Here is a 26,815-nt window from a genome sequence, read left to right on the forward strand (position 1 = left end):
CGAAGGGACGCCAGGCCTTTTGCAACGCCGTCCATCCAAAAGCTGGCAAGGGGGGGGGGGAGACTCTAAGGGAGGAAAGATGGGCTTTGTAGTAGCCAGGCTGAAGAAGAAAACACGGAGCAGGGGGAAGAGACAAAGCAGCGAAGAATGCAGATAATTTGGGGGGGGATCTAAGTGGGGAGGGGGGGGCAAAAGAAGCAAGCAAAAGGCGGGGGGGGGGGCTGAGAACCCAGCCTGGAGATGCTCACTCACCCAACGCCAGGCGGGCGCCCACCGACGGCCGCAAGACTCCCCGAAACCCAGCCGCCACCGCCCGGGAGTTTCAGGCCGAGGAAGCCGGCAGTCCCCGCCCCAAGGCCGCCTCTTCCTCCACCCGGAGCCGCCGCCCCCGGCCCGACGCAGCTGCCTCCTGGGCTCGCTTTAGCCAGCCCGCATCTCCAACCTGGCGCCCGCTGCAAATTAGAATAGAACGCAACGCAGTTCGGCCAAGCAAGGGGTTGGGGCTTCGGATTTGGGGAGGGGGCGTCGTCAAGCCGGGCAGGCAGGGGACGAGCCCCAGGCTCTAGCCCCCACGGGCGATCCTAAGCTTCTGCGCGCCCGGGGGAGGGGAAAAGGGAAGGCTCTGGGATCGGGCGCAGCGCCTTTCCGCAATGGGTTTTTTTTTTGGGTGGTGGTGATGGTGATTGGTCGGCCTTCAGGAGAGCATGCCGGGAGATGTAGTTCGGAAGAGCCGGGCAACCAGTCTTGACCAACGGTATCCGAAGGTGGACATTTAAAACCTCTTTTTTGCGAAGAAGGGTATGATCTCCCCCCCCCCCCCCCTTTGGCTGATTTGATTTTAGGGGTCGTGGACCCATCCTTTTGCCTGGGTTTCTTTTGTCCTGTTGGCGTGGGGCGGGGGTCTATTGGAGGGGGGACCACTTTGAGAGCTGGATGCAAGGACTTTTCATTTGAATGTATGCCCATGAGCCCGCATTCAAAGTGACAAAAGTTATTATTCTTTTTTATTTATTCTATTCTACATTTTATATTCTATTGTATATTCTATTATTCTATTCTATTCTATATTGTATATTCTATTATTCTATTCTATTCTGCATTATATTCTCTATATTCTTATATCTATTCTAATTGTATTCTTATTCTATTCTCTATTCTCTTACTCTATTCTATTTTATATTGTATTATTCTATATTGTATATTCTATTATTCTATTCTATATTGTATATTCTATTATTCTATTCTATTCTTATCCTATTCTTTTCTATTGTATATTCTATTCTATTCTGCATTCTATTCTCTATATTCTTATACCTATTCTAATTGTATTCTTATTCTTAATCTCATTGTATTCTATTCTTATTCTATTCTCTATTGTATATTCTATTACTCTATTCTATTATTCTATATTCTATTCTAATTCTATTCTATTGTATATTCTATTCTATTCTGCATTATATTCTCTATATTCTTATATTCTAATTGTATTCTTATTCTTAATCTCATTGTATTCTATTCTATTCTTCTTCTATTCTCTAGTGTATATTCTATTACTATTCTATTTTATATTCTATTATTCTATTCTATATTGTATATTCTATTATTCTATTATACTTCTATTCTTTTCTATTGTATATTCTATTCTATTTGCATTATATTTTCTATAGTCTTATTCCTATTCTAATTCTATTCTTAATCTAATTGTATTCTATTCTATTCTTATTCTATTCTCTCTTGTATATTCTATTATTCTATTCTATTTTATATTCTATATTCTAGTCTATTCTGCATTCTATTCTCTATATTCTAATTCTATTCTTATTCTAATTGTATTCTTATTCTGTTCTATTCTATATACTATTGTGTATTCTATTCTAATTCCATATTTTCTATTTTATTCTCTATTGTATATTCTATTATTCTATTCTATTTTATATTCTATATTCTATTCTCTATATTCTATTCTAATTCTATTCTTATTGTAATTGTATTCTTATTCTGCTCTATTCTATATACTATTGTGTATTCTATTCTAATTCCATATTTTCTATTTCATTCCATACTGTATATTCTATTTTCTGTTGTATATTGTATCCTATTCTGCATTCTAGTCCCTATATTCTGTTCTTATTCTAATTATTCTAATACTATTCTTATTCTAAGTGTATTCTTATTCTAGTCTATTCTTATTCTGTTCTATTCCATGTACTGTTGTGCATTCTATTCTAATTCCTTATTTTCTATTCTATTCTATATTGTATATTATATTATTCTATTTTCTATTGTATTCTATTCTGCATTCTATTCTCTATATTCTAGTCTTATTCTATTTCTTCTAATTCTATTCTTATTCTAATTGTATTCTTATTCTGCTCTATTCTATATACTATTGTGTATTCTATTCTAATTCCATATTTTCTATTCTATATTGTATATTCTATTATTCTATTCTATATTCCGTTCTACTCTCTATATTCTATTCTTATTCTAATTGTATTCTTATTCTGCTCTATTCTATATACTATTGTGTATTCTATTCTAATTCCATATTTACTATTTCATTCTATACTGTATATTCTATTATATTTTCTGTTGTATATTGTATCCTATTCTGCATTCTATTCTCTATATTCTAGTCTTATTCTATTTCTTCTAATTCTATTCTTATTCTAATTGTATTCTTATTCTGCTCTATTCTATATACTATTGTGTATTCTATTCTAATTCCATATTTACTATTTCATTCTATACTGTATATTCTATTATATTTTCTGTTGTATATTGTATCCTATTCTGCATTCTATTCTCTATATTCTATTCTTATTCTAATTGTATTCTTATTCTATTCTTATTCTGTTCTATTCCATGTGCTGGTGTATTCTATTCTAATTCCATATTTTCTATTCTATTCCATATGGTATATTCTATTATTCTACTCTATTTTCTAGTGTATTCTATTCTCTACATTCTATTCTAATTCTATTTATTCTAATACTATTCTTATTCTAATTGCACTTATTCTAGTCTATTCTTATTCTGTTCTATTCCATGTACGTTCGGAGAGCGTCTTTTTAATCACTTCAAAACGTACTGTAAAAATACTCCAACTACATCAGAAGCCAGCTGTCAAGAGGGCTGAACAGCATCTGTAGCTTTGCTACCCCAGATCATCCAAATTGACAGGGCTTATTTGCAGATAGATTACCTCTGAATCTACACAGGACTATATATTTCTGCTATTCTGAAGCAAAAGGTGGGGGAAAGAGAAACATAGATCCAACATTGAAATGGCAATGACGCAGAACTGTAAATATTCTATTCTATTCTCTCTCATATATTGTTATTCGATTCTATTATTATTTTATTCTATTTTCTATTCTATTCTATCCCGCATTCTATTCTCTATATTCTGTTCTATTTTATTCTTTTTTGCCCCCTATTCTATGTAGCAAGGTGCCTAATTTTAAACTCCTCTCCAGATCTTTTTAAAACTCTGGCCCTTTAAGAGGTGTGGACTTCAACTCCCAGAAGTTTTGCTGGCTGGGGAATTCTGGGAATCGAAGTCCACCTATCCTTAAAGGGATGAGGTTGAGATAACGTATTGCTGAAGTCTCCCTATGCCCTTATTTCCACTGCCTGTAAAATCTGCTTAAAAAAAAAAGTCCTGTGTATGATATAGAAAGGATTATAAGCAAAAAAAGAATGAAAGGTAAATTAACTAAGGTCGATAAAGATAGTAGGGCAGCTGATATGTATCAAGAAGGTGAAATGATTATGCCGGGGTTACAAATAAGAAAAAAAATAATAGTTGGGAAAGATATCAGAAGAGGGGGATAAAATGGAGGGGAAATGTGGAAATACATCTAATAATGTACAGTTAAAATTATAAGATGAAACAAAATTGGGGGGGGGGGGCTTAATGATGTAAAAATATGTAACATCATGATGAAGATAGCGGTAAGTTTGAATCTGTCTTGAACTGCATCCCAAAAAGGTGTTTTTTTGGAGGGGGGAAACAATTGGAACTCGTATAAAGGTATTATACCTTTAAAAGAAAAACTCGCAATATGGAAAACATTTCCCCCCACACTTCTTTCGTTGGGAATATAATGATCAATTCCACTGATATTAAATGGGGGTTTGCTAAAAGGTGGAAATACACCCCGTAAAATAGAGAAGGGAAGGGAAGCAAAGAGAGGGAAAGAGAGGAGAGGAGAGGGAGAGAGCAAGGGAAAGTAGAGAAGAGAGAGAAGGAAGGAGGAGGTAGGAAGGAGAAGAGAAGAAGAAGGCAAAATAGACTATAATGCGGCGTACGGAAAGCAGAAGAGCAAATAAAAATTGAAGAGGCGTAATGGCAAAAAGAATTGATAACACTATTGAATGCTCAAAAAATGTTAAAATGTGTAGGCATGCTTTGGATTATATTATATGTATGTTAAAAAATAAATAAATCTTTTCTCAAAGCCCTAATATAGCTGGTCCTTGACTTAGGGCCAAGCGTGCGAATTTTGATCACGTGACCAAGGGATGTTGCGACGGTTATAAGTGTGAAAAACATGGTCAAAAGTCATTTCCCCACCCAACTTTGAACGATAACTACATCGTCATCTTTTAATGACCCCTGTAATCCCACGCAGGGTGGAGTCTGGGCAACTGAATGGAACGGAGTGTTTACTGGCCGGATGACATTCCTGTCTCCAATGAGGAGTTTTGTTCAGGAGATATATTCTCATCGTGCCCAGAGAGAGAGAAACATTGGCCTCTACCTAGGATTGAACTCACAGTATCCTGATGTATGAGGCGAGAGCTCCACCTCAAGGCCACTGTGTCACTCTGGAATGATCACTACAGGACGGGGCTGTAAATCACGAAAGAACGTCATAAGTGTGGATCAGACAGGTCGTTCTCAACTTACGACCAAAACGAGGAGCGGAACTTCCATTGCTAAGTAGGTGGGTTGTTAAAACGACTCGCATTCCATCTTACGACTGTTTTTTTCGGGGGGGGGGCGGTTTTTAAGTCGTTAAGTGAATCAAACAGTCATTAAGCGAATCCAGCTCTCCCCAGGGACTCTGCTCCTCGGATGTCAGCTGGGAAAGCCGTTAAATCACGACCACGTGATGTCAGGATGTTGCAACATGCATGTGATTTGTACATGCTGGTTCCTAAGTGCCCAAATTTGATGACATTGATGGTCGGGATGTGGCGATGGTCCAGTAACCGAAATGGTGGCTTAAAAATGGTTATAAGTCGAGGACCGGCTGTCCTGGGCCAAAAATTTAAAAACACAGCCATTTTTTCCCAGCTATTTTATTATCATCAAACCTAGAGAGATTCTGAGAAATATTTCCTGAGGGGGGAAAAAAATACTTTGTCTCCGTTTACTCATAATTAAGAGTTTCTGCCCATTCAGTCTTTTTGACCATGGTCCCTTTAAGAGGGGGTGGACTTCAGCTCCCAGAATTCCCCAGCCAGCCATGGCTGGCTGGGGAATTCTGGGAGTTGAAGTCCATCCCCTCTTAAAGGGACCACGCTTGAGAAATACTATTTTAATTGCCTCATCAATTCAGTTAATAACCGTTTGTGTCCTTTGTCCTTCCAATCCTTGACACAATATCTTTTATTGCAGCTAATCGAGGGGGTGGGGGGGGGCGGAGGGGGGCGAGGAGGCTGGCAACGAAACACCCGGTTCGGCAGCCATTTTGTTCTTCCGCATTTCCTATTAAGCCTCTGTGGGAGTGTCCGGACATACCGGACACCGTTCCCTCCTTTCGACCGTCAGGAGTCTCCAGAAAGCAGCAAAGGTCCCCTGTTCTCTCCTCCCCCCCACATCCCAAATCCGTTCATCTCCGTGGATGATTGGGGGGGGGGGTGTCACCCTTCCAGATTATAAAGAGTTCGTGCTGAAATCTGGCAGCGGACGAGGCTCCGAGTTCCACAGACGCCGGCGAGGGGGCCAAAATCAGGGACGTTCTTTGGCTAAGGAAGATTGGCAAGGGCGTAAGGAAGGAGGCCAAGAGCAGGTCCTTGAGATGCGACAGGGTGCTCTGTTTTTTGTTTTTGTTTTGGCACGTGCATCGGCCGTGGCGGATCTGGTCTTGACCGATGAACGAGCCTGGCAGAAGCAGGAACATTAATACCGATTCCCGGACTGTCACTGGCTAGGATGGGCCCCGTCAAGCACCCTCCGTAGAAAAAGAGACCTATTGTCCCATTGTCCACCGTAGGGGTGGATGGCAGCTGTGAGGAGTCCTGGATCAAGACGGCGCCAAAGTGCCCAGCAAGGTGGTGAAAGCCAGAGCTTGGCGCGACAACTCCGCCACGCAACCCTGCATCTCGCGGGCAGCCGGCAACGACGGGTAGCTCAACGCGGCGCTTTTGACCGCGAGGACCGCTTCCTTCAAGGCTTGGCACAGAGCCGTGCTGGCGGCCCCCACCCTTGCCCGCACGGCCGCCGAAGACGCCAGGCGGGAGACGGTATCGCCCACGAACACCAGCTTGTGCGCTGTGACAATGACGAATTTTCCATGAGGCACGAAAACACGAGGCGGCTGGTGGGCCCCGGCGCTGGCCAAGAGGGCCTCGATGGCCGACAGGAGGGTGCGGTAGTGTGTCTGGCACTGCCCTGTGTAGAACTGCAGCAGCTGGCTGTCCTCCGGGGATGGTGGCATCTGGCGAGGAGAGAGAAAGGTGGTTAGGACACTTATGACCTTAGGAACTGTTTGCCACTGCAGATGGACATTTCCTGACATACGCCACCCTCTGGAAGCGGAATTTTCCCTGGGGGATCTAAAAGGATTTTATTAAAAGTATTTCAACACGGCGGGATCCACAGGGTGGGGTCAAAAAAGTCAAGATGGCGGCCATGACAGTTTGATCGGAGCTTGGTAGGTTTTTCGGGGGCATCATAAACAGGATCAATTTTGATGGCAGCATTGCTATTGAGATTTTGACATATGATGACACTATTGTATGATTATGATCATGGTTTATCACTTCTTGTGTGTATGCACACTGAGAGTTTATGCACCGGAGACAAATTCCTTGTGTGTCCAATCACACTTGGCCAATAAAGAATTCTATTCTATTCTATTACACTTTATTATTCTATTCTATTCTATTCCATTTCTATTCTATATTCTATTCTTATTCCTATTTTCATTCCTCTATTCTATTTCTATACTATTCCTATTTTAAATTCCATTCCATTCTTCTATATTCTATTCTATCCTATTTCTATTTCTATTCTATATTCTTTTCTTATTCCTATTTTCATTCCTCTATTCTATTCCATTCCATTCTATTCTACTCTATTCCTATTTTTGATTCCATTCTATTCTACTCTATTCCCATTTTCTATTCTATTCCTATTCTTATTCTATTTCTATTCTATATTCCATTCTTATTCCTATTTTCATTCCTCTATTCTATTTCTATTCTATTCCTATTTTAAATTCCATGCCATTCTATTCTTCTATATTCTATTCTATTCTATTCCATTCTTTCTACTCTATTCCTATTTTTGATTCCATTCTATTCTACTCTATTCCTATTTTCTATTCTATTCCTATTCTTATTCTATTTCTATTCTATATTCTATTCTTATTACTATTTTCATTCCTCTATTCTATTTCTATTCTCTTCCTATTTTAAATTCCATTCTATTCTTCTATATTCTATTCTATTCCATTCTATTCTACTCTATTCCTATTTTTGATTCCATTCTATTCTACTCTATTCCTATTTTCTATTCTATTCCTTTTCCTATTCTATATTCTTTCTTATTCCTATTTTCATTCCTCTATTCTATTTCTATTCTATTCCTATTTTAAATTCTATTCCATTCTTCTATATTCTATTCTATTTCTATTCTATATTCTGTTCTTATTCCTATTTTAATTATTCTATTCCATTCTATTCCATTCTTCTATATTCTATTCTATTCCATTCTTTCTACTCTATTCCTATTTTTGATTCCATTCTATTCTACTCTATTCCTATTTTCTATTCTATTCCTTTTCCTATTCTATATTCTTTCTTATTCCTATTTTCATTCCTCTATTCTATTTCTATTCTATTCCTATTTTAAATTCTATTCCATTCTTCTATATTCTATTCTATTTCTATTCTATATTCTGTTCTTATTCCTATTTTAATTATTCTATTCCATTCTATTCCATTCTTCTATATTCTATTCTATTCCATTCTTTCTACTCTATTCCTATTTTTGATTCCATTCTATTCTACTCTATTCCTATTTTCTATTCTATTCCTATTCCATTCCATTCTATTCTTCTATATTCTATTCTATTCTATTCCATTCTATTCCCCTCTATTCCTATTTTTGATTCCATTCTATTCTATTCTATTCCTATTTTCTATTCTATTCCTATTCCTATTCTATATTCTTTCTTATTCCTATTTTCATTCCTCTATTCTATTTATATTTCTATTCTATTCCTATTTTAAATTCTATTCCATTCTTATATATTCTATTCTATTTCTATTCTATATTCTGTTCTTATTCCTATTTTAATTATTCTATTCCATTCCATTCCATTCTATTCCTATTTTTGATTCCATTCTATTCTACTCTATTCCTATTTCTATTCTATTTCTATTCGATATTCTATTCTTATTCCTATTTTCATTCCTCTATTCTATTCCATTCCATTCTACTCTATTCCTATTTTCAGTTCCATTCCATTCTCTTCCTATATTCCATTCCATGTTTTCCATTCCATTCTTATTTTTTTCACCAAACCCCTCTGGACCCCTTTTTGCTGTTTACACAATGTGTTGTTGTGGTACAGGTACACAATGATTCCAATCAGCGGGTGCAAATTCCACCTGGGGGAACATTTGGACAGGACGTTTGCAAGAAGGGAAGGGCAGGAGCCAAAGGTCGCCTTCTGATTTTGCAAACACAGCTTTCCAAGAATGTTGAGAGACCCCACGAGGTCATAAATTTGGGTGGGAGACAGCGAGAGCGAGGGGTTATAAAGTTCAAAAAAAGAGATACCATTTCTTCTGTCGGCGTTGCCTCTCCCGAGACTGTGGGGCTGGCTTCGGGCGTGGAGGCTTTCTGCTGGATTTTATCAGTCCCCTGAGGAGAGGAAAAAAGGAAGCAAAAGAAAGAGAAAGAAGGAAGGAAGGAAGGAAGGGAAGAGAAGATGGAGGAGAGGGGAGGGGAGGAGAAGCAAAAAACGGTAACAGGAATAGAGGGAGGAAAGGAAGATAGAAAAGAAGGAAGGCAAGAAAGAGATGAACAGAAGATGGAAGGGAGGGAGAGAGAGAAGGGAGGAGGTGAGTGGAGAGGAGAGAAGGAAGCAAAAGAAAGAGAAGGAAGGAAGGAAGGAAGGAAGGGAAGAGAAGATGGAGGAGAGGGGAGGGGAGGAGAAGCAAAAAACGGTAACAGGAATGGAGGGAGGAAAGGAAGATAGAAAAGAAAGGAGACAGGAAAGAGATGAAAAGAAGATGGAAGGGAGGGAGAGAGAGAAGGGAGGAGGTGAGTGGAGAGGAGAGGAGGAAATGAGAAGCAAAGAAGGGTAACAATGAGGGACGGAGGGAGGGAAGGAAGGAAGGAAATTTAAACAAGGGGAAGAAAAGGAGGAAGATAGAAAAGATGGGAGGGAGGGAGGAAAAGAAAAACGGAATAGAGAGGGAAGGGGAAGGAAGGAAATTTAAAAATGAAGGGAGATAGAAAAGATGGAAAGAAGGAAAGAAAATGGAAGGAAGGAGGTGAACAGAAGATGGAGGGAAGGGGAGGAGAAGCAAAGAACGGTAACAAGAAGGGAGGGAGGAAAGGAAGATGGAAAGATAGAAAGGAAGAAAAGAAAGAAGGGGGGAGAGGAAGGAGATGAACAGAAGATGGAGGGGAGGGAGGGAGAGAAGAGGCAAGGAGATGAGAAGGAAAGAAGTGAGGAATGGAGGGAGGGAAGAAAGGAAGGAAGGAAGGAAATTTAAACATAAAGGGGAAGAAAAGGAAAAGAAGATAGAAAAGGTGGAAGGAAGGAAGAAGAAAAGAATAGGGAGGGGGAAGAAACACATTTTAAAAATAAAGGGGAAGAAGGAAGACAGGAAAATGGAAGGAAGGAAGGAAATTTAAAAATAAAGGAAAGGAAGATAGAAAAGATGTAAGGAAGGAAGGAGAAGAAAAAGGATTAGGAAGGAGAAGAAAAGGAATGGTAGAGAAAAGACGGAAGGAAGGAAGGAAGGAAGGAATAGAGGGAGGGGAAGAAACACATTTTAAAAATAAAGGGGAAGAAAAGAAAAGGAAGATGGAAAAGATGGATGGAAGGAGAAGAAAAAGAAATAGGAAGGGGGGGGGAGAAAGGAATTTTAAAAAGGAAGGAGAAAAAAAAGGAATGGAAGAGAAAAGAACAGAAGGAAGAAAGGAAAAGAAAAAAGGAATAGAGACCGAAGGGGAAGGAAGGAAATTTAAAAATAAAGGGGAAGTAAAGGAATGGAAGATAGAAAAGATAGAAGGAAGGAAGGAAGGAAATTAAAAAATAAAGGGGAAGAAAAAGAAAAGAAGATAGAAAAAGTAGAAAAGATGGAAGGAAGGAAGAAAAAAAGAATAGAGAGGGGGAAGAAAAGGAAGGGAAGATAGAAAAGGAGGAAAGAAGGAAGCAGGGAATTTTTAAAAAGGGGAAAAGACAAGGAAGATAAAAAGGAAAGAAGGAAGGAAGGAGAGTGGAAGATGGGAAGAGAAAAGAAAAAAGGGAAAAAAGGAAGAGGAAAGACAAAAAGAAAAGAAGAAAGAAGAAGAAGAGTGCATTTATTCGCTGAATTTATTTATACACGATAAAAGAGACAGAAAACTATATGCCAGAACACAATTAAGAAGCTTTTTTGGAAAAAAACAAAACGGAATAGAGGATAAGAATTGAAGCCGGAATTGTTTCTCCTGGGTATTTTTGATGGGAAAATGGGGAATAAATTACAATACACTAACATTACACATATTAACCTCAAGCAGAATCGTGTCAGCACAGAATTGGAAACAGACAGATATCTCTCCCCCTCCCCAAACCCGATTATAAGAAGGAAAATCTATGAAGGTGCAGAAATGGATAGACTGTCTATAGGAATGAAGGAGAGGGAAGAAACCGAGTAACCAATTTCGTTGTATTTATTTTTGTACAATGACAATAACAATAAAGATTATACTACACTATCCAATTTGGAATAGATGGTATTCTATTCCGAGAGCCGAGGTGGCGCAGTGGTTAGGGTGCAGTACTGCAGGCCACTTCAGCTGACTGTTATCTGCAGTTCAGCGGTTCAAATCTCACCGGCTCAAGGTTGACTCAGCCTTCCATCCTTCCAAGGTGGGTGAAATGAGGACCCAGACTGTGGGGGCGATATGCTGACTCAATTTGCTAAAAATCTGTAAACTGCTTAGAGAGGGCTGAAAGCCCTATGAAGCGGTATATAAGTCTAATAAATAAATAAATGAATAAATAAATAATTCCTGGCTCAAGAGTAAACGTAAAACTTAAGGTATAAGCTGTAAAAGTTATCAATATATAGAATGTAAAATTTGTAAGAAATATATGATATCGATGTGTGAATAGAAGAGAATAGAATAGCAGAGTTGGAAGGGACCTTGGAGGTCTGCTAGTCCAACCCCCCGCCTAGGCAGGAAACCCTGCACCACTTCACTTCAGTAGATGTCCTTATGATTTAAATAAGGATATAACATAGGAGAGGGATCTAGAGATAGAATTGTTGTAAATAGGATTGTTACGAAAGACATGGATACCGATATGGAGAAGATGTTATAGGTGTAAGTTTGAGTTGTTTTGTGTTTTAAATGTTGGAAAATTCAATAAATACTGTTTTGTTTTGTTAAAGATTCCCTCCCCATCCCCAAACCCCCCAGCCCCACCTCCTCCGATGCCTTTTGATATTGCAATCCCCAATCTCTGCTGGCTGGGGTGTGTGTTAGTTCAGCAAAATTGTGTGTGTACACAAGAGGGCTGTTTTTACTGGCTTGGGATTGTGATGTTTTGAAACCCGGCCGTTAAAAAGTCCTTTGAATCCTAATTTGAAATTTTCGGTATGCGGTTCCTTCGCCCCGCCAAATATTTCGGCTAGCTGGGACAAGCAAAAACGGATCCTTTTGTGTTTTTAACGACACAGTTTTCACCATTTCTCTCTCCTCCAGTAGAAATGCGGGCTGGGATTCACAACGTGCTGAATTCCCCCGAAAAAAATGTAATATTTGAACCAAGAGAGAGAGAGAGAGAGAGGGCTCGGCGCAATACAAGGACATCCTCGACTTTACGACCATAATTTGAGCCCAACGTTTCTGCGGCTCAGCGAGACAAGAGCTGAAGTGAGTTTTGCCGCCATTTACGACCTGTCGTTAAGTGAAATCACTGCAGGCGTTAAGTTAGTCACCCGGTCGTTAAGTGAGTCGGGCTTCTCCGTTGACTTTGCTCGTCAAACAGTCGCAAAAGGGGATGACGTAACCCCCGGGACAGTGCGACCGTCGTAAATACAAGTCAGCTGCCGAGCCTCTGAATTTTGAATCACATGACGGGGGGGGGGATATGGCAACGGTCGTTAAGTGTGAAAAAATGGTTTTGAGTCACTTTTCGCAGCTGTTGTACGTCCGAATGGTCACTAAATGAACTGCTGTTAAGTCGAGGACTGCCTGTATTGTGTGCACCGGACTATGGATGGTCCTTGACTTACAACAGTTCATTTAGTGACGATTTAGTTCAAAGTTACAACGGCAGCGAGAAAGGTGACTTGTGACCATTTTCCAAACTATGATCCGTTGATCACAGTTTGGATGCTTGGCAACCAATTCATACTTACGACGGTCGCCATGTCCCGGGGACAGGTGATTCCCCTTCGGCGACAAGCAAAATCAACGGGGGAAGACAGGTTCACTTAACAACTGAAGGACTAACTTAATCCACTGCAATGATTCACTTAACAACGGTGGCAAAAAAAATGTTGTAAAATGGCGGCAAAATTACCCTCACACGTTTCACTTAACAACAGAAGTTTTGGACTCCCTTGGTTACAGAGCCGAGGTGGCGCAGTGGTTAAATGCAGCACTGCAGGCTACTTGAGCTGACTGCAGTTCTGCAGTTCGGCTGTTCAAATCTCACCGGCTCAGGGTTGACTCAGCCTTCCATCCTTCCGAGGTGGGTAAAATGAGGACCCGGATTGTTGTTGGGGGCAATATGCTGACTCTGTAAACCGCTTAGAGAGGGCTGAAAGCCCTATGAAGCGGTATATAAGTCTAACTGCTATTGTGGTCGTACCTCGAGGACTACCTTGTACACCGGAAGTTAAAACATACGAAAGCACGAACGATTTTAAAACTCGAAAGAAAAGGCAGGCATTGTTTTTAAGGAATCAGCTTTTAAACTTTACAATGACTCTATCGGATCGGTGTCGGGTTCGAGACAAAGCAGTTCTCCCCGATCCCCTTGTGCTCGAGTGAATTTTGCACGCCAGCGTCTAATACGAATGTCATTGTGGGTTAATGTTCACCTTTCTTTGGCGGATAAAAGAATGGAAATCGTTTGAGGCCGAGAGCGTGTTTACAAGAAGGAGGGAAATAAAACCTGATTTCACAAAACAGTAAAACGTGCTTTCTCATTTATAAAGGTAAAGGTTCCCCTCGCACATACGTGCTAGTCGTTCCCGACTCTAGGGGGCGGTGCTCATCTCCGTTTCGAAGCCGAAGAGCTAGCGCTGTCCGAAGATGTCTCCGGGGTCGTGTGGCTGGCATGATTCAATGCCGAAGGCGCCCGGAACGCTGCTCCCTTCCCACCAAAGGTGGTTCCTATTTTTCTACTTGCATTTTTTACGTGCTTTCGAACTGCTAGGTTGGCAGAAGCTGGGACAAGTCACGGGAGCTCTCTCAATTACTCAGTACTAGGGATTCAAACCGCCGACCTTTCTGATTGACAAGCTCAGTGTCTTAGCCCCTGAGCTACCGCATCCCCTATATTTATAATCGTGACCCGTCAAAACCGCGTTCCACAAAAGCGCGGTAGACAAAATCGCGTATGTGACGTCATCACAACGCGATGAAAAAGATCGAAAAATTGAAATAAAAATTAAATTACAGTAAGCCGATTCACATAAAGGTAAGGGTTAGGTTAAGGGTTAGGGTTAGGTTAAGGGTTAGGGTTAGGTTTAGAGCGTTAGCGTTACGTTTAGCGTTAGGTTAAGGGTTAGCGTTAGGTTTTTCGTTAGGTTAAGGGTTAGGTTTAGGGTTAGGTTAAGGGTTAGGTTTAGGGTTAGGTTTAGGGTTAGGTTTGGGGGGGTTAGGGTAAGGTTTTCGCTTTATTTTTACATTTTTCGATCTTTTTCGTCGCGCTGTGATGACGTCACATACGCGCTTTCGTCGACCGCGATTTTGTCGTCCGCGGTTTTGTGGTGGAACCATTTATAATAATATAATATTATAAATATATATAGTAAAATATATATTTATAATATAATTAACTTTGTGATAATTATGGTCGTAAGTAGAGGACTACCTGCAAAAGCATGTGGCATTTAGATGATGTCCTAATGTCAAGAACAGGATAGCGGTTAGCCTCGTGTTGTGGCCGTCCTTACCTTCAGGTGGACATAATCGTACTCGTCGGCGAGACGGATCCCTTCGTACTCGTTGTGGACATCATCCCTGGCTTGGTCCAGCTGCTCCCCTGCCCCGAGACCCCCCAGCCTGGGTGGAGGGAGAGGCAGCGGACGGTCCTGGATGCTACCCTTCCGCACGATGTTGGGCGATGGGGGCGGTAGCTCGCCCGAAAGCCGCTCCTCGCTAGGAAGAGCGGGCAGCGGACGGCGGGACAGACTCTCCGCGGACGGCAGCCGGGGACGAGTGGGGGGTCCGGGGTCCCTTAGATTGAGTCCTTGGAGGGTTCCCTCCAGGGGTGGGGTGCTGGGCGTCAGTAGAGGAACATCATAAATGGCCCCGTCTTCCTCTTCGTCCTCCTCGTCCTTTCCACCAGCCCGGATGTCTTCGGGGGATTCGTACAAGTTAAGCAAGGCGGAAGCCCGGCGTAAATTGGACGGGATGGCGTAGATCAGTGGCCCTTCGCAGTTTTCTTCCTCCTCCTCCTCCTCCTCTACCCCCTCTTGTGCCAGGGTTTTTTTGAAGGCGAGCGGCACGTCGTAAGCCTCGTCCGCATTCGGCAGGGCGCTGGGCTGGGGGGCTACGCGGGCAACTTTTTTGACCCGCGGGGCCGGCGAATCGTACGTGTCCAAAACCACATCGCGGAGCAAAGATGAGGGTACGTCGTAAACCTACGAACAGAAAAAAAAAAAAGAGGATAAGAAAGAAGAATTCCTAAATGAAAGTCTGTTTGGGGGGATCAGGCATTCAGCTAAGCCAGAATCCAGCTTGGTTGCTTTGCCGTCCTCATGCTGGGTGAATCCAGCTATTAAACCATAGTTTACGGCTCAGTGCGTTTAAACCCTACATCATGGCTGGATCAGGAGTGGAGAGAGCTCAGCATGGATCATAAACACAGTCCCTTTGATTACGAACTGCAGTTTATGGCTTAACTTAAATGTTCTGCTCTGATGGTTCAGTCCATGCACCACGATTAAAATGAACCATAGTTAAAACAAACCATGGCTTGCATTATGTGTCAAGACAATGTAGTGTTTCTCATTGAAGATGGGTGGACTTCAACTCCCAGAATTCCCATGGCTGGTTTTGGGGCCTTTAAGACATTGTTTTTCAGCAGTGGCCATTTGAAGATGGGTGGACTTCAACTCCCAGAATTCCCATGGCTGGTTTTGGGGCCTTTAAGGCAGTGTTTTTTCAGCTGTGGCCATTTGAAGATGGGTGGACTTCAACTCCCAGAATCCCCATGGATGGTTTTGGGGCCTTTAAGACAGTGTTTTTCCAGCAGTGGCCATTTGAAGATATGTGGACTTCAACTCCCAGAATTCCCAGAATTCGAATCCTTAAGCCAGTGTTTTTCAGCCTTGGCCACTTGAAGATGTTTATGGCTGGGGAATTCTGGGAATTGAAGTCCGCAGATTGTCAAGTAGTGAGGTTGAGAAACACTAAGATAGTGGAAAAAGAGCTTAATTGATCCATTCAGCTAAACCACTTTTCTCTATCCTCATGCTTTCAATCAGCATTTCAAGGAGAGATCTGCATATATTTTATTTTATTTTATTTTAATAATAAACTCTTTTCCCCTGGAAAAAAATTAGGAATAAAGATTTGAAGCCTCTTTTCCTTAACCTGCTAGATTTCTACCTACGGGGCTTTAAAAAAAAAAAACATTTCAGGAGAAACCCTCCAGCGTCTATCCTCGCTTTCCGAGCACAATCGAGCCATACTTTCTGTGGTTCATGAAAAAAACAGATGTCAGGAGGGCTTTGCCCCATTTTACGACCTTTCTCGCTGCAGTTGTTAAGTGAATCACTGCAGGGGGGGGTGAAGTCAGCAACCCGGCGGTTCAGAGAAAGTGGCCTCCCTCGTCGACGTTGTTTTTCAAAAGGTCGCAAAAGCAGGACACCTAACTCCAGGATCAGTGGTGGGTTTCACATTTTGTTACCGCTGGTTTCGCGGGTGCACGCACGCACCCTTCCCGCGCACGCGCCGGTCCCTCAAAAACGTGCCTAAATAGGACGGCGTAGAGCCGATTTCCAAACCGGCTGAATCTCACCTCTGCTTGGGACACTGCAACCGTCAGAAATACGTGCCACTTTCAAAGCGAATTTTGATCACCGTTGTAAGTGTGAAAAACGGTCACTTTTTCAGCGCCGTTGTAACTTCAAACAGTCACTTAAACAAGCGATTTGTAACTTCAGGACTTTCTGTATTTATTGCTCACTGCTGGATGTATTGCCGCCTCTTGGACCGATGACCATTCTGGTTTTACAGATGAACAGGGTTGGAAGGGACCCTGTAGGTCATCTAGTCCAACCCTCCATCCAAGCAGGAGATCCTACACTATTTATGACAGACGGCAGTCCAGTCTCTTCTGGAAAGCCTCCAGGGATGAAGCTCCCACAACTTCCGAAGGCAACTTCTGTTCCATGGGTGGATTGTTCTCACTGTCAGGAAATTCCTCCTTACTTCCAGGTTGAATCTCTCCTTGGTCAGTTTCCATCCATTCTTCCTTGTCTGGCCTTCAGGGGCTTTGGAGAATAGCTTGACCCACCCTCCTCTCTGGGGCAGCCCCTCAAATATCGGAAGACTGCTCTCCTGTCTCCCCTGGTCCTTCTCTTCACTAGACTAGCCAGAGGCCCAGTTCCTGCAACCGTTCTTCGTATGTTTTATCCTCCAGTCCCCTCATCATCCTGGTTGCTCTTCTCTGCACTCTTTCTAGAGTCTCAACATCTTTTTTTATAGTGTAGTGACCAAAACTGAGTTCAATATTCCAGGTGTGGTCTTACTAAGGCTTTATTGTATTAGTAGAATAGAATAGCAGAGTTGGAAGGGACCTTGGAGGTCTTCTAGTCCAACCCCCTGCCTAGGCAAGAAACCCTACACCACTTCAGACAAATGGCTCTCCAACATCTTCTTAAAGACTTCCAGTGTTGGAGCATTCACAACTTCTGGAGGCAACTTCTGTTCCATTGATGAATTGTTCTAACTGTCAGGAAGTTTCTCCAGTTCTAAGTTGCTTCTCTCCTTGATTAGTTTCTACCCATTGCTTCTTGTCTCAGGTGCCCTGGAGAATAGTTTGACTCCCTCTTCTTTGTGGCAACCCCTGAGATATTGGAAGACTTATATCATGTCTCCCCTAGTCCTTCTTTTCATTAAACTAGACATGCCCAGTTCCTGCAACCGTTCTTCTTATGTTTTAGCTTCCAGTCCCCTAATCCTCTTTGTTGCTCTTCTCCTGCACTCTTTCTAGAGTCTCCACATCTTTTCTACATCGTGGTGACCAAAACTGGATGCCGTATTCCAAATGTGGCCTTACAAGGCATTGTAAAGTGGTATTAACCCTCCCCGTGATCTTGATTCTATCCCTCTGTTGATGCAGCCTAGAACTGTGTTGGCTTTTTTGGCAGCTGCTGCACACAGCTGGTTCTTATTTAAATGGTTGTCCATTAGGACTCCAAGATCCCTCTCACAGTTATTACTGTTGAGCAAGGTACCACCTATACTGTACCTGTGCATTTCGTTTTTCTTGCCTAAATGTAGAACCTGACTCTTTTCACCCTTGAATTTCATTTTATTAGATAGTGCCCAATGTTCAAGTTTGTCAAGATCCTTCTGTATTTTACACCTGTCTTCTGGATGCCCCTCTGCTATTGACCGATATCCCCAGCTTCAAAAGGCACCGGGAGACGCCTCCCAAAATCACAGTCTAGCATTTTCTTTTCAAACTTTCCCAGCTGCTAACTTCCGCATTCTCACCTGTCTTTCCAACCAATGTGGGTCTCCATCTAAGGCGAATGTTGGTTGGGCTGGAGAAGGCAGCTGTCCCCCTTTCTAAAGGACTCAGATACAATTACTCTCAGCGGCAGGACAGGCGTAAAATTTAATCCAACAGGCGCAGCCAGTTGTCGGCCCCCTTTCCCCCCTCCCTGGAGGCTTTGCCAGTCGCCACCGGGCGCAGCATCCGATGGCAACTGGCGCCGAGATCAAATGTGGCCCCCTGAAACCAGCTGAGATTTTGACTCCCGGATCAGATTTAGAATAGAAACCAGTTGGCCAGCAAGTCAGGTGGCAATCACATATAATGTAATAAAAGATGTTTTTTTTTAAAAGATCTTAAAATGAAACAAGATAAATGAACATAAAATAAAAGAGCAAAGTGAAATCGAAAAGAATAGATTGAGAAGAAGAAAACAAAACAGAATAGATTTAGAAGACGAAAATAAAAAGAAGAAGAAGAAGAAGAATGGAACAAAACAGTGGAGGGTGGAATAAGGAAATGAAGTGAAGTAAAAGCATAGGGGAATAAAATAAAAGAATAAATAAATAAATTAACATAGCAGAGTAAAAATAAAAAAGAATAGATTTAGAAGAAGAAAACAAAACAGAATAGACTTAGAAGAAGAAAATAAAAAGGGACAGATTTAGAAGAATAAAATAAAAAGAAGAATGAAACAAAACAGTGGAGGGTGGAATAAGGAAATGAAGTAAAATAAAAGCATAGGAGAATAAAATAAAAGAATAAATAAATAAATTAAAATAGCAGAGTAAAACTAAAAAAGGGTAGATTTAGAAGAATAAAATAAAAAACGAAGAACGAAATAAAACAATGGCGTGTAGAATAATGAAATTAAAAAAAACGAAAGAATAGAAGAATAAAATAAAAGAATAAATAAATAAATAGTATAATAAAATAGCAAAGTAAAATAAAAAAGAATAGATTTAGAAGAATAAAATAAAAAAATGAAGAAGAACGAAATAAAACAATGGAGTGTAGAATAATGAAGTAACGTAAAATGAAAGAATAGAAGAATAAAATAAAAGAATAAATAAATAAATAGTATAATAAAATAGCAGAGTAAAATAAAAAAGGATAGATTTAGAAGAAGAAAATAAAAAACGAAGAACGAAATAAAACAATGGAGTGTAGAACAATGAAATAAAGGAAAATGAAAGAAGAATGAAATAAAAGAATAAATAAATAAATAGTATAATAAAATAGCAAAGTAAAATAAAAAAGAATAGATTTAGAAGAATAAAATAAAAAAAAGAAGAAGAATGAAATAAAACAATGGAGTGTAGAATAATGAAATAACGTAAAATGAAAGAATAGAAGAATAAAATAACAGAATAAATAAATAATTAATAAAATAAAATAGCAAAGTAAAATAAAAAAGGGTAGATTTAGAAGAATAAAATAAAAAACGAAGAAAAATGAAATAAAACAATGGAGGGTGGAATAACGAAATAAAGTAAAATAAAAGAATAGAGTAGAATTAACCAAATAATAAAACCAAGAAAATAATAAAATAAATGAATAAAGTACAATAAAAGAATGGAGTAGAATAATATGCTAACGTAAAAAAAATTGTAATAAACTAAAATAAAAAAAAATAGAAATAAAATAAAAAATATAAAATGAAATTAAAAAGTAAAGTAAAATAAAATATAAAGTAAAATAATGAAATAAAATAAAATAGCCATGCCATCTCAGTTGACAGTACAGAGAGTCCTTGACTTACTATGTGTTTAGTGAGCATTTGAAGAGATGTGTTTCACACTTACAACCGTTGCCGCATCCCCACAACCACGTGATCAAAAACCAGGCACTTGGGAACTGACTCACTCTTATGACCGTTAGTTTCCCTGGGTCATGTGACCCCCCCCTTTAGCGACCTTCTGACAAGCAAAGTCGATGGGGAAGGCATTCACTTAACAACCGTGTGACTCGCTTAACAATTGCAATGATTCACTTTAACAACTGTGGCAAGAAAAGGCCAAAACCGAAACCCACGGCCATCTTCTCCTTTGGCCTGTTCTCTCAAAATACCTCCGCAGAATCTTCTTCTCTCCGCGTCCCCCGAGGGACCCTGTAGATCCCCTCTGGGGGCAACGGGCAGGGCCTTGCGGGTGGTGGGATCTCATAGACCTGGTGTGGAAGAAAAAAAAGACAAGGAGAAACCAGGAATCAGGATCTGGAGAGGAGGAGCCGATCCCTGGAGCTTCGAAACCATATCTAAGATAGGTTATGGCCAACATGGCTAGGCTAAAATGGGGATGGAGAGTTCGTGGTTTGGGGGGGCGGAGGAAACCAGCTTTCATCGTGGTTGGTTGGGTGACCCATCCCATCCAAGTGAACCTCAAAAGCAAGTTTGGGGGTCAACATCTTAGAGGGTTTTAGAAGATCGAAAAGTTCCTCCTCAACAGCTCTCCTAGTAGGCATGCTTCTCCACCCTGGGACCTTGTAGATATGGTGGAGAACAATTCCCATCATCCACACACAGCTAAAATGGGTGGGAACCTCTCAATGCACTTGGCTACTGTCTTCTCAAACTTCTACCCAAGATGAGAAAGATGGACTTCAATATCTTCCACCAGAGATGCTGCTCTGGTGGGAGATATTGGAAGTCCATCTTTCTCATCTTGGGTAGAAGTTTGAGTAGACGGTAGACAAGTCCCTGGGGATGTTTCGTCTCACCTCTCCAAGGTGACACCATGGAGACCAACCAGCAGGAGAAGACCTCCAGGTTCCCCCCCCCGTCCTTCTCACCTCCTGTTCTTCTTTCCTTTGATCTTTCCTTCTCCATCCGTCCATGGATCCATCTGAGATCTTCCCCATCAGAAGAAGCCCTTCCTTCTTTGGGACCTGGTAGACCTCTGCTGGGGTGTGATTTGGGTGAGATCCCGACTCGGGGAGGACCTTCACCCTGTTGGCGGGCACGATCCCTTGCTGGCCGTGCAAGGAACACAAGTGCCAGCCCTCCAGGCCAGTCCCTTCTGGCTGGAGGAGGACCATAAGGTCTCCTTTGCTGAAGGAGAGTTCGTCCGGACACTCGGCCGTGTTGTCGTATAGCGCACGACACAGCTGCGCCTGTGGACGAAAAACAAGGTGGATCCTCAGAGCTCAAGTCACATTTTCCAAAGCTTGGTGTTAAGTCCTGCTCTACAGACGACGATATCCAGAATTCTTAAAGACTACAATTCCCAGAATTCCAAGACTATAACTCCCAGAATTCCAAGACACAACTCCCAGAATCCCCCAAACTACAACTCCCAGAATTCCTAGACTATAACTCCCAGAATTCCAAGACACAACTCCCAGAATTCCCAGACTACACCCCCCCAAATTCTTAGACTACATATCCCAGAATTCCCAGACCACAACTCTCAGAATTCCAAGACTACAACTCCCAGAATCCCCCAAACTACAACTCCCAGAATCCCCCAAACTACAACTCCCAGAATTCCTAGAGCACAACTCCCAGAATTCCAAGACTATAACTCCCAAAATTCCAAGACACAACTCCCAGAATTCCAAGACTACAACTCCCAGAATCCCCCAAACTACAACTCCCAGAATTCCTAGACCACAACTCCCAGAATTCCAAGACTATAACTCCCAAAATTCCAAGACAACTCCCAGAATTCTAAGACTATAACTCCCACAATTCCAAGACACAACTCCCAGAATCCCCCAAACTACAACTCCCAGAATTCCTAGACCACAACTCCCAGAATTCCAAGACACAACTCCCAGAATTCCCAGACTATAACCCCCCCCCGAATTCTTAGACTACAATTCCCAGATTTCCCAGACCACAACTCCCAGAATTCCAAGACTATAACTCCCAAAATTCCAAGACACATCCCAGAATTCCTAGACCACAACTCCCAGAATTCCAAGACACAACTCCCAGAATTCCCAGACTATACCCCCCCCGAATTCTTAGACTACAATTCCCAGATTTCCCAGACCACAACTCCCAGAATTCCAAGACTATAACTCCCAAAATTCCAAGACACATCCCAGAATTCCAAGACTACAACTCCCAGAATCCCCCAAACTACAACTCCCAGAATTCCTAGACCACAACTCCCAGAATTCCAAGACTATAACTCCCAAAATTCCAAGACAACTCCCAGAATTCCAAGACTATAACTCCCACAATTCCAAGACACAACTCCCAGAATCCCCCAAACTACAACTCCCAGAATTCCTAGACCACAACTCCCAGAATTCCAAGACACAACTCCCAGAATTCCCAGACTATAACCCCCCCGAATTCTTAGACTACAATTCCCAGATTTCCCAGACCACAACTCCCAGAATTCCAAGACTATAACTCCCAAAATTCCAAGACACATCCCAGAATTCCTAGACCACAACTCCCAGAATTCCAAGACACAACTCCCAGAATTCCCAGACTATAACCCCCCCGAATTCTTAGACTACAATTCCCAGATTTCCCAGACCACAACTCCCAGAATTCCAAGACTATAACTCCCAAAATTCCAAGACACATCCCAGAATTCCAAGACTACAACTCCCAGAATCCCCCAAACTACAACTCCCAGAATTCCTAGACCACAACTCCCAGAATTCCAAGACAACTCCCAAAATTCCAAGACACAACTCCCAGAATTCCAAGACAACTCCCAGAATTCCAAGACTATAACTCCCAGTATTCCAAGACACAATTCCCAGAATTCCTAGACTACAAATCTCAGAATTCCAAGGCTACAACTCCCAGAATCCCCAAACTACAACTCCCAGAATCCCCAAACTACAACTCCCAGAATTCCTAGACCACAACTCCCAGAATTCCAAGACTATAACTCCCAGAATTCCCAGACTACAAATCTCAGAATTCCAAGACTACAACTCCCAGAATCCCCAAACTATAACTCCCAGAATTCCTAGACAACTCCCAGAATTCCAAAATCATAACTCCCAGAATTCCCATTCTACAACTCCCAGAATTCTTAGACTTCAACTGCCTGAATTCCTATACCGTAACTCCCAGAATTCTAAGACCATAACTCCCAGAATCCCCAAACTACAACTCCCAGAATCCCCAAACTACAACTCCCAGAATGCCCAGTTACTGGTTAGTTATCCACAAACAAGATGCTAAAATGACTTTTTTTTTTTCAAAACGTACAGTTGTTGGGACCAACAACTGTAACTTTTAATGTTTGTCTGTATGAGCATCTCCCTTTCTATAATACATAGTCCTTGTTTAGCGACTGTCTCGCTTAGTGACCATTTGTGGTCACAACAGTAATAAAAAAGGAACTTTGCAACCAGTTCTTGCATTTATGACTACTGCAGGTCTGCCAAGCGAAGAAAAGCGGAACCGAGATTGGGAAATCGTGTTTCACTTAGCGACCGGCAATCAAGTTACCCGACTACGGTCGCTAAATGAGGACTGTCTGTACATTAAAAACACTGCAGGCTTCTGCATTAGATCTCTACATATGGGGTAACATTTAAAAATATATAGGCATGAGAAAGGTTATTATACCACAGGACCAAGTTGCACAGCTACTTCTTACAACTACACCTCCCATCATGCCCAGCTATTCTATTTTTTCCAACTGCCTCCGGGGCAGCTATATCCCATCATCCTGTTCCCTAAGGAACCTAGAAGCTGTTGGCTGCAACAGCTTTGGAAACCTCTGGTTGAGAAAGCCCCAAGCCAAGGGATTGCAAATTTGCTCTCCCCGCATGTAGAAAACTAGTGCTTCAGGGATAACATTAGCTCTTCACTGGCAGGGAGTTTTTAAACGGCCCTTAATCTGGCCATTTTGCCTTCCCGGATATTCTGAATGGGCTCTACCCACTAGGGGTGGACTTCTTTTAAGACGGCCCCGAGAAGCTGCATTTTTAAATCCATGCTTGAATTCCTCCAAAAAATAGACGTTTGGCTGGGAAATCTGCCCAAAAAATTGGGAACAGGAGGATCCAAAAGGCAAGTTCCGGCATTGCTCGGCGTTCCCATTTATAAACAATCGTGGAGTTTCGCAACCAAAACTTTTTAAAACCTAAAACTCAATTGCTAAACATTTCCTGGACTAAAAAAATGACTTAGGATACGACCGTTGCAACATCCGTCATGTAATCCGAATCCAGACCCTTGCCAACTGACTCGTATTTACGACGGTTGCAGTGTCCCAAGGGGGGATGTCACACGATCCCTTTTACGACCACCTTACAAGCAACATCCATAAGGAAGGTGAATTCAGTTAACCATCGTGTCACTTACTTAACAACGGGAGGTATTCATTTAACGAGAAAAGCCGTAACACGGGGCGAAACTAATGTAATAAATGTCTCACTTAGCAACACAAATCTGGGGCTGAATTGTGGTTATAAGTGGAGGATTATCTATAGTGTTATACCATGTCGTAGAAACCTAGAAAACTGATGCCAGAAAAAGAGGATCTTAATCCACTTTTTAATTGAATTTTTAAATTTTTTTTCCTTTTAGTTAATAAATTTATTATTGGCATCACCCCATGATGATATTATTATTATCATTTTATCCTTTTGTCTTTTTCTACATTTTATTGGATGAGAGGGATGGATTTATCATCCCACAAACCTTAAAAAATAAGTAAAGGTAGTCCTTGACTGACAAACAATTCGCTTAGTGACGTTTCGAAGTTACAACGGCACGGGGGAAAAAGTGACTTAGGAGCTTTTTTCACACTTACATCCGTTGCAACATCCTCCCGCTCACGTCATCAGAATTCGGACACTTGGCAATTGACTCGTATTTACGACGGTCGCAGTGTCCCGGGAATCACGCGATCCCCTTTTGCGACCGTCCGACAAGCAATGTCCACGGGGAAGCCGGAATCACTTAACAACCGTGTCATTTTCTTAACAACGGCCGCGATTCATTTAACAAGAAAGGTCGTAAAAGGGGGCAAAACTCACTTCAGCAACGTCTCACTTAGCGGCAGAAATTCTGGGCTCCGTTGTGGTCGTACGTTGAGGACTAGCTCTAATTCCCCACCCACCCCCCAGCTTTTGCTTAAGCCATCCCAGAGTCCTGCAAACTTATAATAAACAGGTTAAAATCGGCAGTGGGGTTCATTCAGGTTCACAACTGTGAGCGCACACGCGCACGGACGCTCGCACCGTGCGCACACCTTAGGTTCATGCGCTTTGCTCACGTGTGCAGCGTGCACGCATGAGCACAGCGTCGGAAACGGGGCTACATGGGACGTTTTGGAGCCGAGGCGGCTACCCACAATTTGCCGCAACCACTTCCGTCGAACCGTTACGAACCGGCTGAATACAACTTCTGGTTAAAATAGAATAGAAATCTCAAGCAATAATCTTGTTTTTGATGGGGTGATGGCGGATACGATTTTGATGGGTTACTTGGCGGACAATGAAAAAAGTGAAATCACTCATCTGGGTGTCGACAAATAAAATTTAGCCAGAAATGATCTCATTTTGGGGGGGGGGGGGTTGGGGGAGTTTAAAACCCAGAAAGCGGAAAGTTGATGAATTTCAGCCAAAATTTTACATTCTCGACGGGAAATATTTAAATCGTCAACGCAAAATCGAAGTGAGGCCTAACTTTGCGCCTCAGGGACGTATTTTTCAGACCGGCGAGGGGAGCCTTCTTTAAGCGATTCCTAAACCCCTAAGCCACTCGATTTTCCCTTTAGAGGCAGTCCTCAACTTACGACCACAACGGAGGCCAACATTTTTTGTTGCTAAGCGCGACGTTTGTGAAGTGAGTTTTTACACCCTTTTTGCCATGGCTGTTAAGTGAATCCTCGCCACTGTTCGGTTAGCCACACGGTCGTTAAGTGGATCTGGCTTCCCCGTGGACTTTGCTTGTCAGAAAGCTGCAAAAAGGGAATCACATGACACCCATCTGACCCCACGACCGCCATAAATACGAGTCGGTTGCCCAACGTCCGAATTTTGATCACGTGACCACGGGGATGCTGCAATGGTCGTTAAGTGTGGCCATGGGGATGGCTCAGGGGTCGTAAGTGTGAAAAAATGATCCTAAGTCATTGTTTTTTCCAGTCCCGGTGTAACTCCGGTCACTAAGCAAATTGTTGTAAGTCGAGGACTGCCTGTGTTTAGCCACAACAGCACCAAAAAATGCTTTTCCAGAGATGCAGCTTGAAAAAGTAAACCTCAAAAAGGGCTGATTTTTAGGGGAAATGAAAAGTATTTTGATTTGCAAAAGTAATTCAGGAGAGCCATGAGTTCCTCTCCCCCCCCTCCTCCTCCCCACCACCCCAAAACCTTTTTCGGTGCCCCCCCTTTCTCAACCCAAGTCAACAATACATCAAAGCCCTCCCTGCCACTTATCGGGTTTGCAGATAATAATGAGGCCCAAATCACCTTGAAATGCTTAAATCTTTTCCCTGAGGGTCAAAATTGTT

General features: G+C 41.8%; 2 protein-coding genes across 2 annotated transcripts in view; both read right to left on the minus strand.

Annotated features, from left to right (window-relative positions):
• SLC22A17 (solute carrier family 22 member 17) overlaps positions 1-651 on the minus strand; it is a 28,277-nt gene extending 27,626 nt beyond the window's left edge. The window contains exon 1 of the mRNA XM_032236678.1: positions 253-651. The gene's annotated coding sequence lies outside the window, so the exon portion shown is untranslated. The remainder of the gene's footprint in view (positions 1-252) is intronic.
• A 4,946-nt stretch (positions 652-5,597) lies between these two features.
• On the minus strand, positions 5,598-21,627 carry EFS (embryonal Fyn-associated substrate). The gene is made up of 5 exons (XM_032237250.1): positions 21,165-21,627; positions 20,445-20,543; positions 14,599-15,288; positions 9,023-9,106; positions 5,598-6,671 (listed from the first exon to the last, which is right to left on the minus strand). Exons 1-5 carry the CDS (start codon positions 21,408-21,410, stop codon positions 6,258-6,260), a joined length of 1,533 nt encoding a protein of 510 aa, XP_032093141.1. The 5' UTR covers positions 21,411-21,627; the 3' UTR covers positions 5,598-6,257.
• Positions 21,628-26,815: the final 5,188 nt, after the last annotated feature.

This window comes from Thamnophis elegans, chromosome Z, assembly GCF_009769535.1.
Source record: "Thamnophis elegans isolate rThaEle1 chromosome Z, rThaEle1.pri, whole genome shotgun sequence".
Lineage (NCBI taxonomy): Eukaryota > Metazoa > Chordata > Lepidosauria > Squamata > Colubridae > Thamnophis > Thamnophis elegans.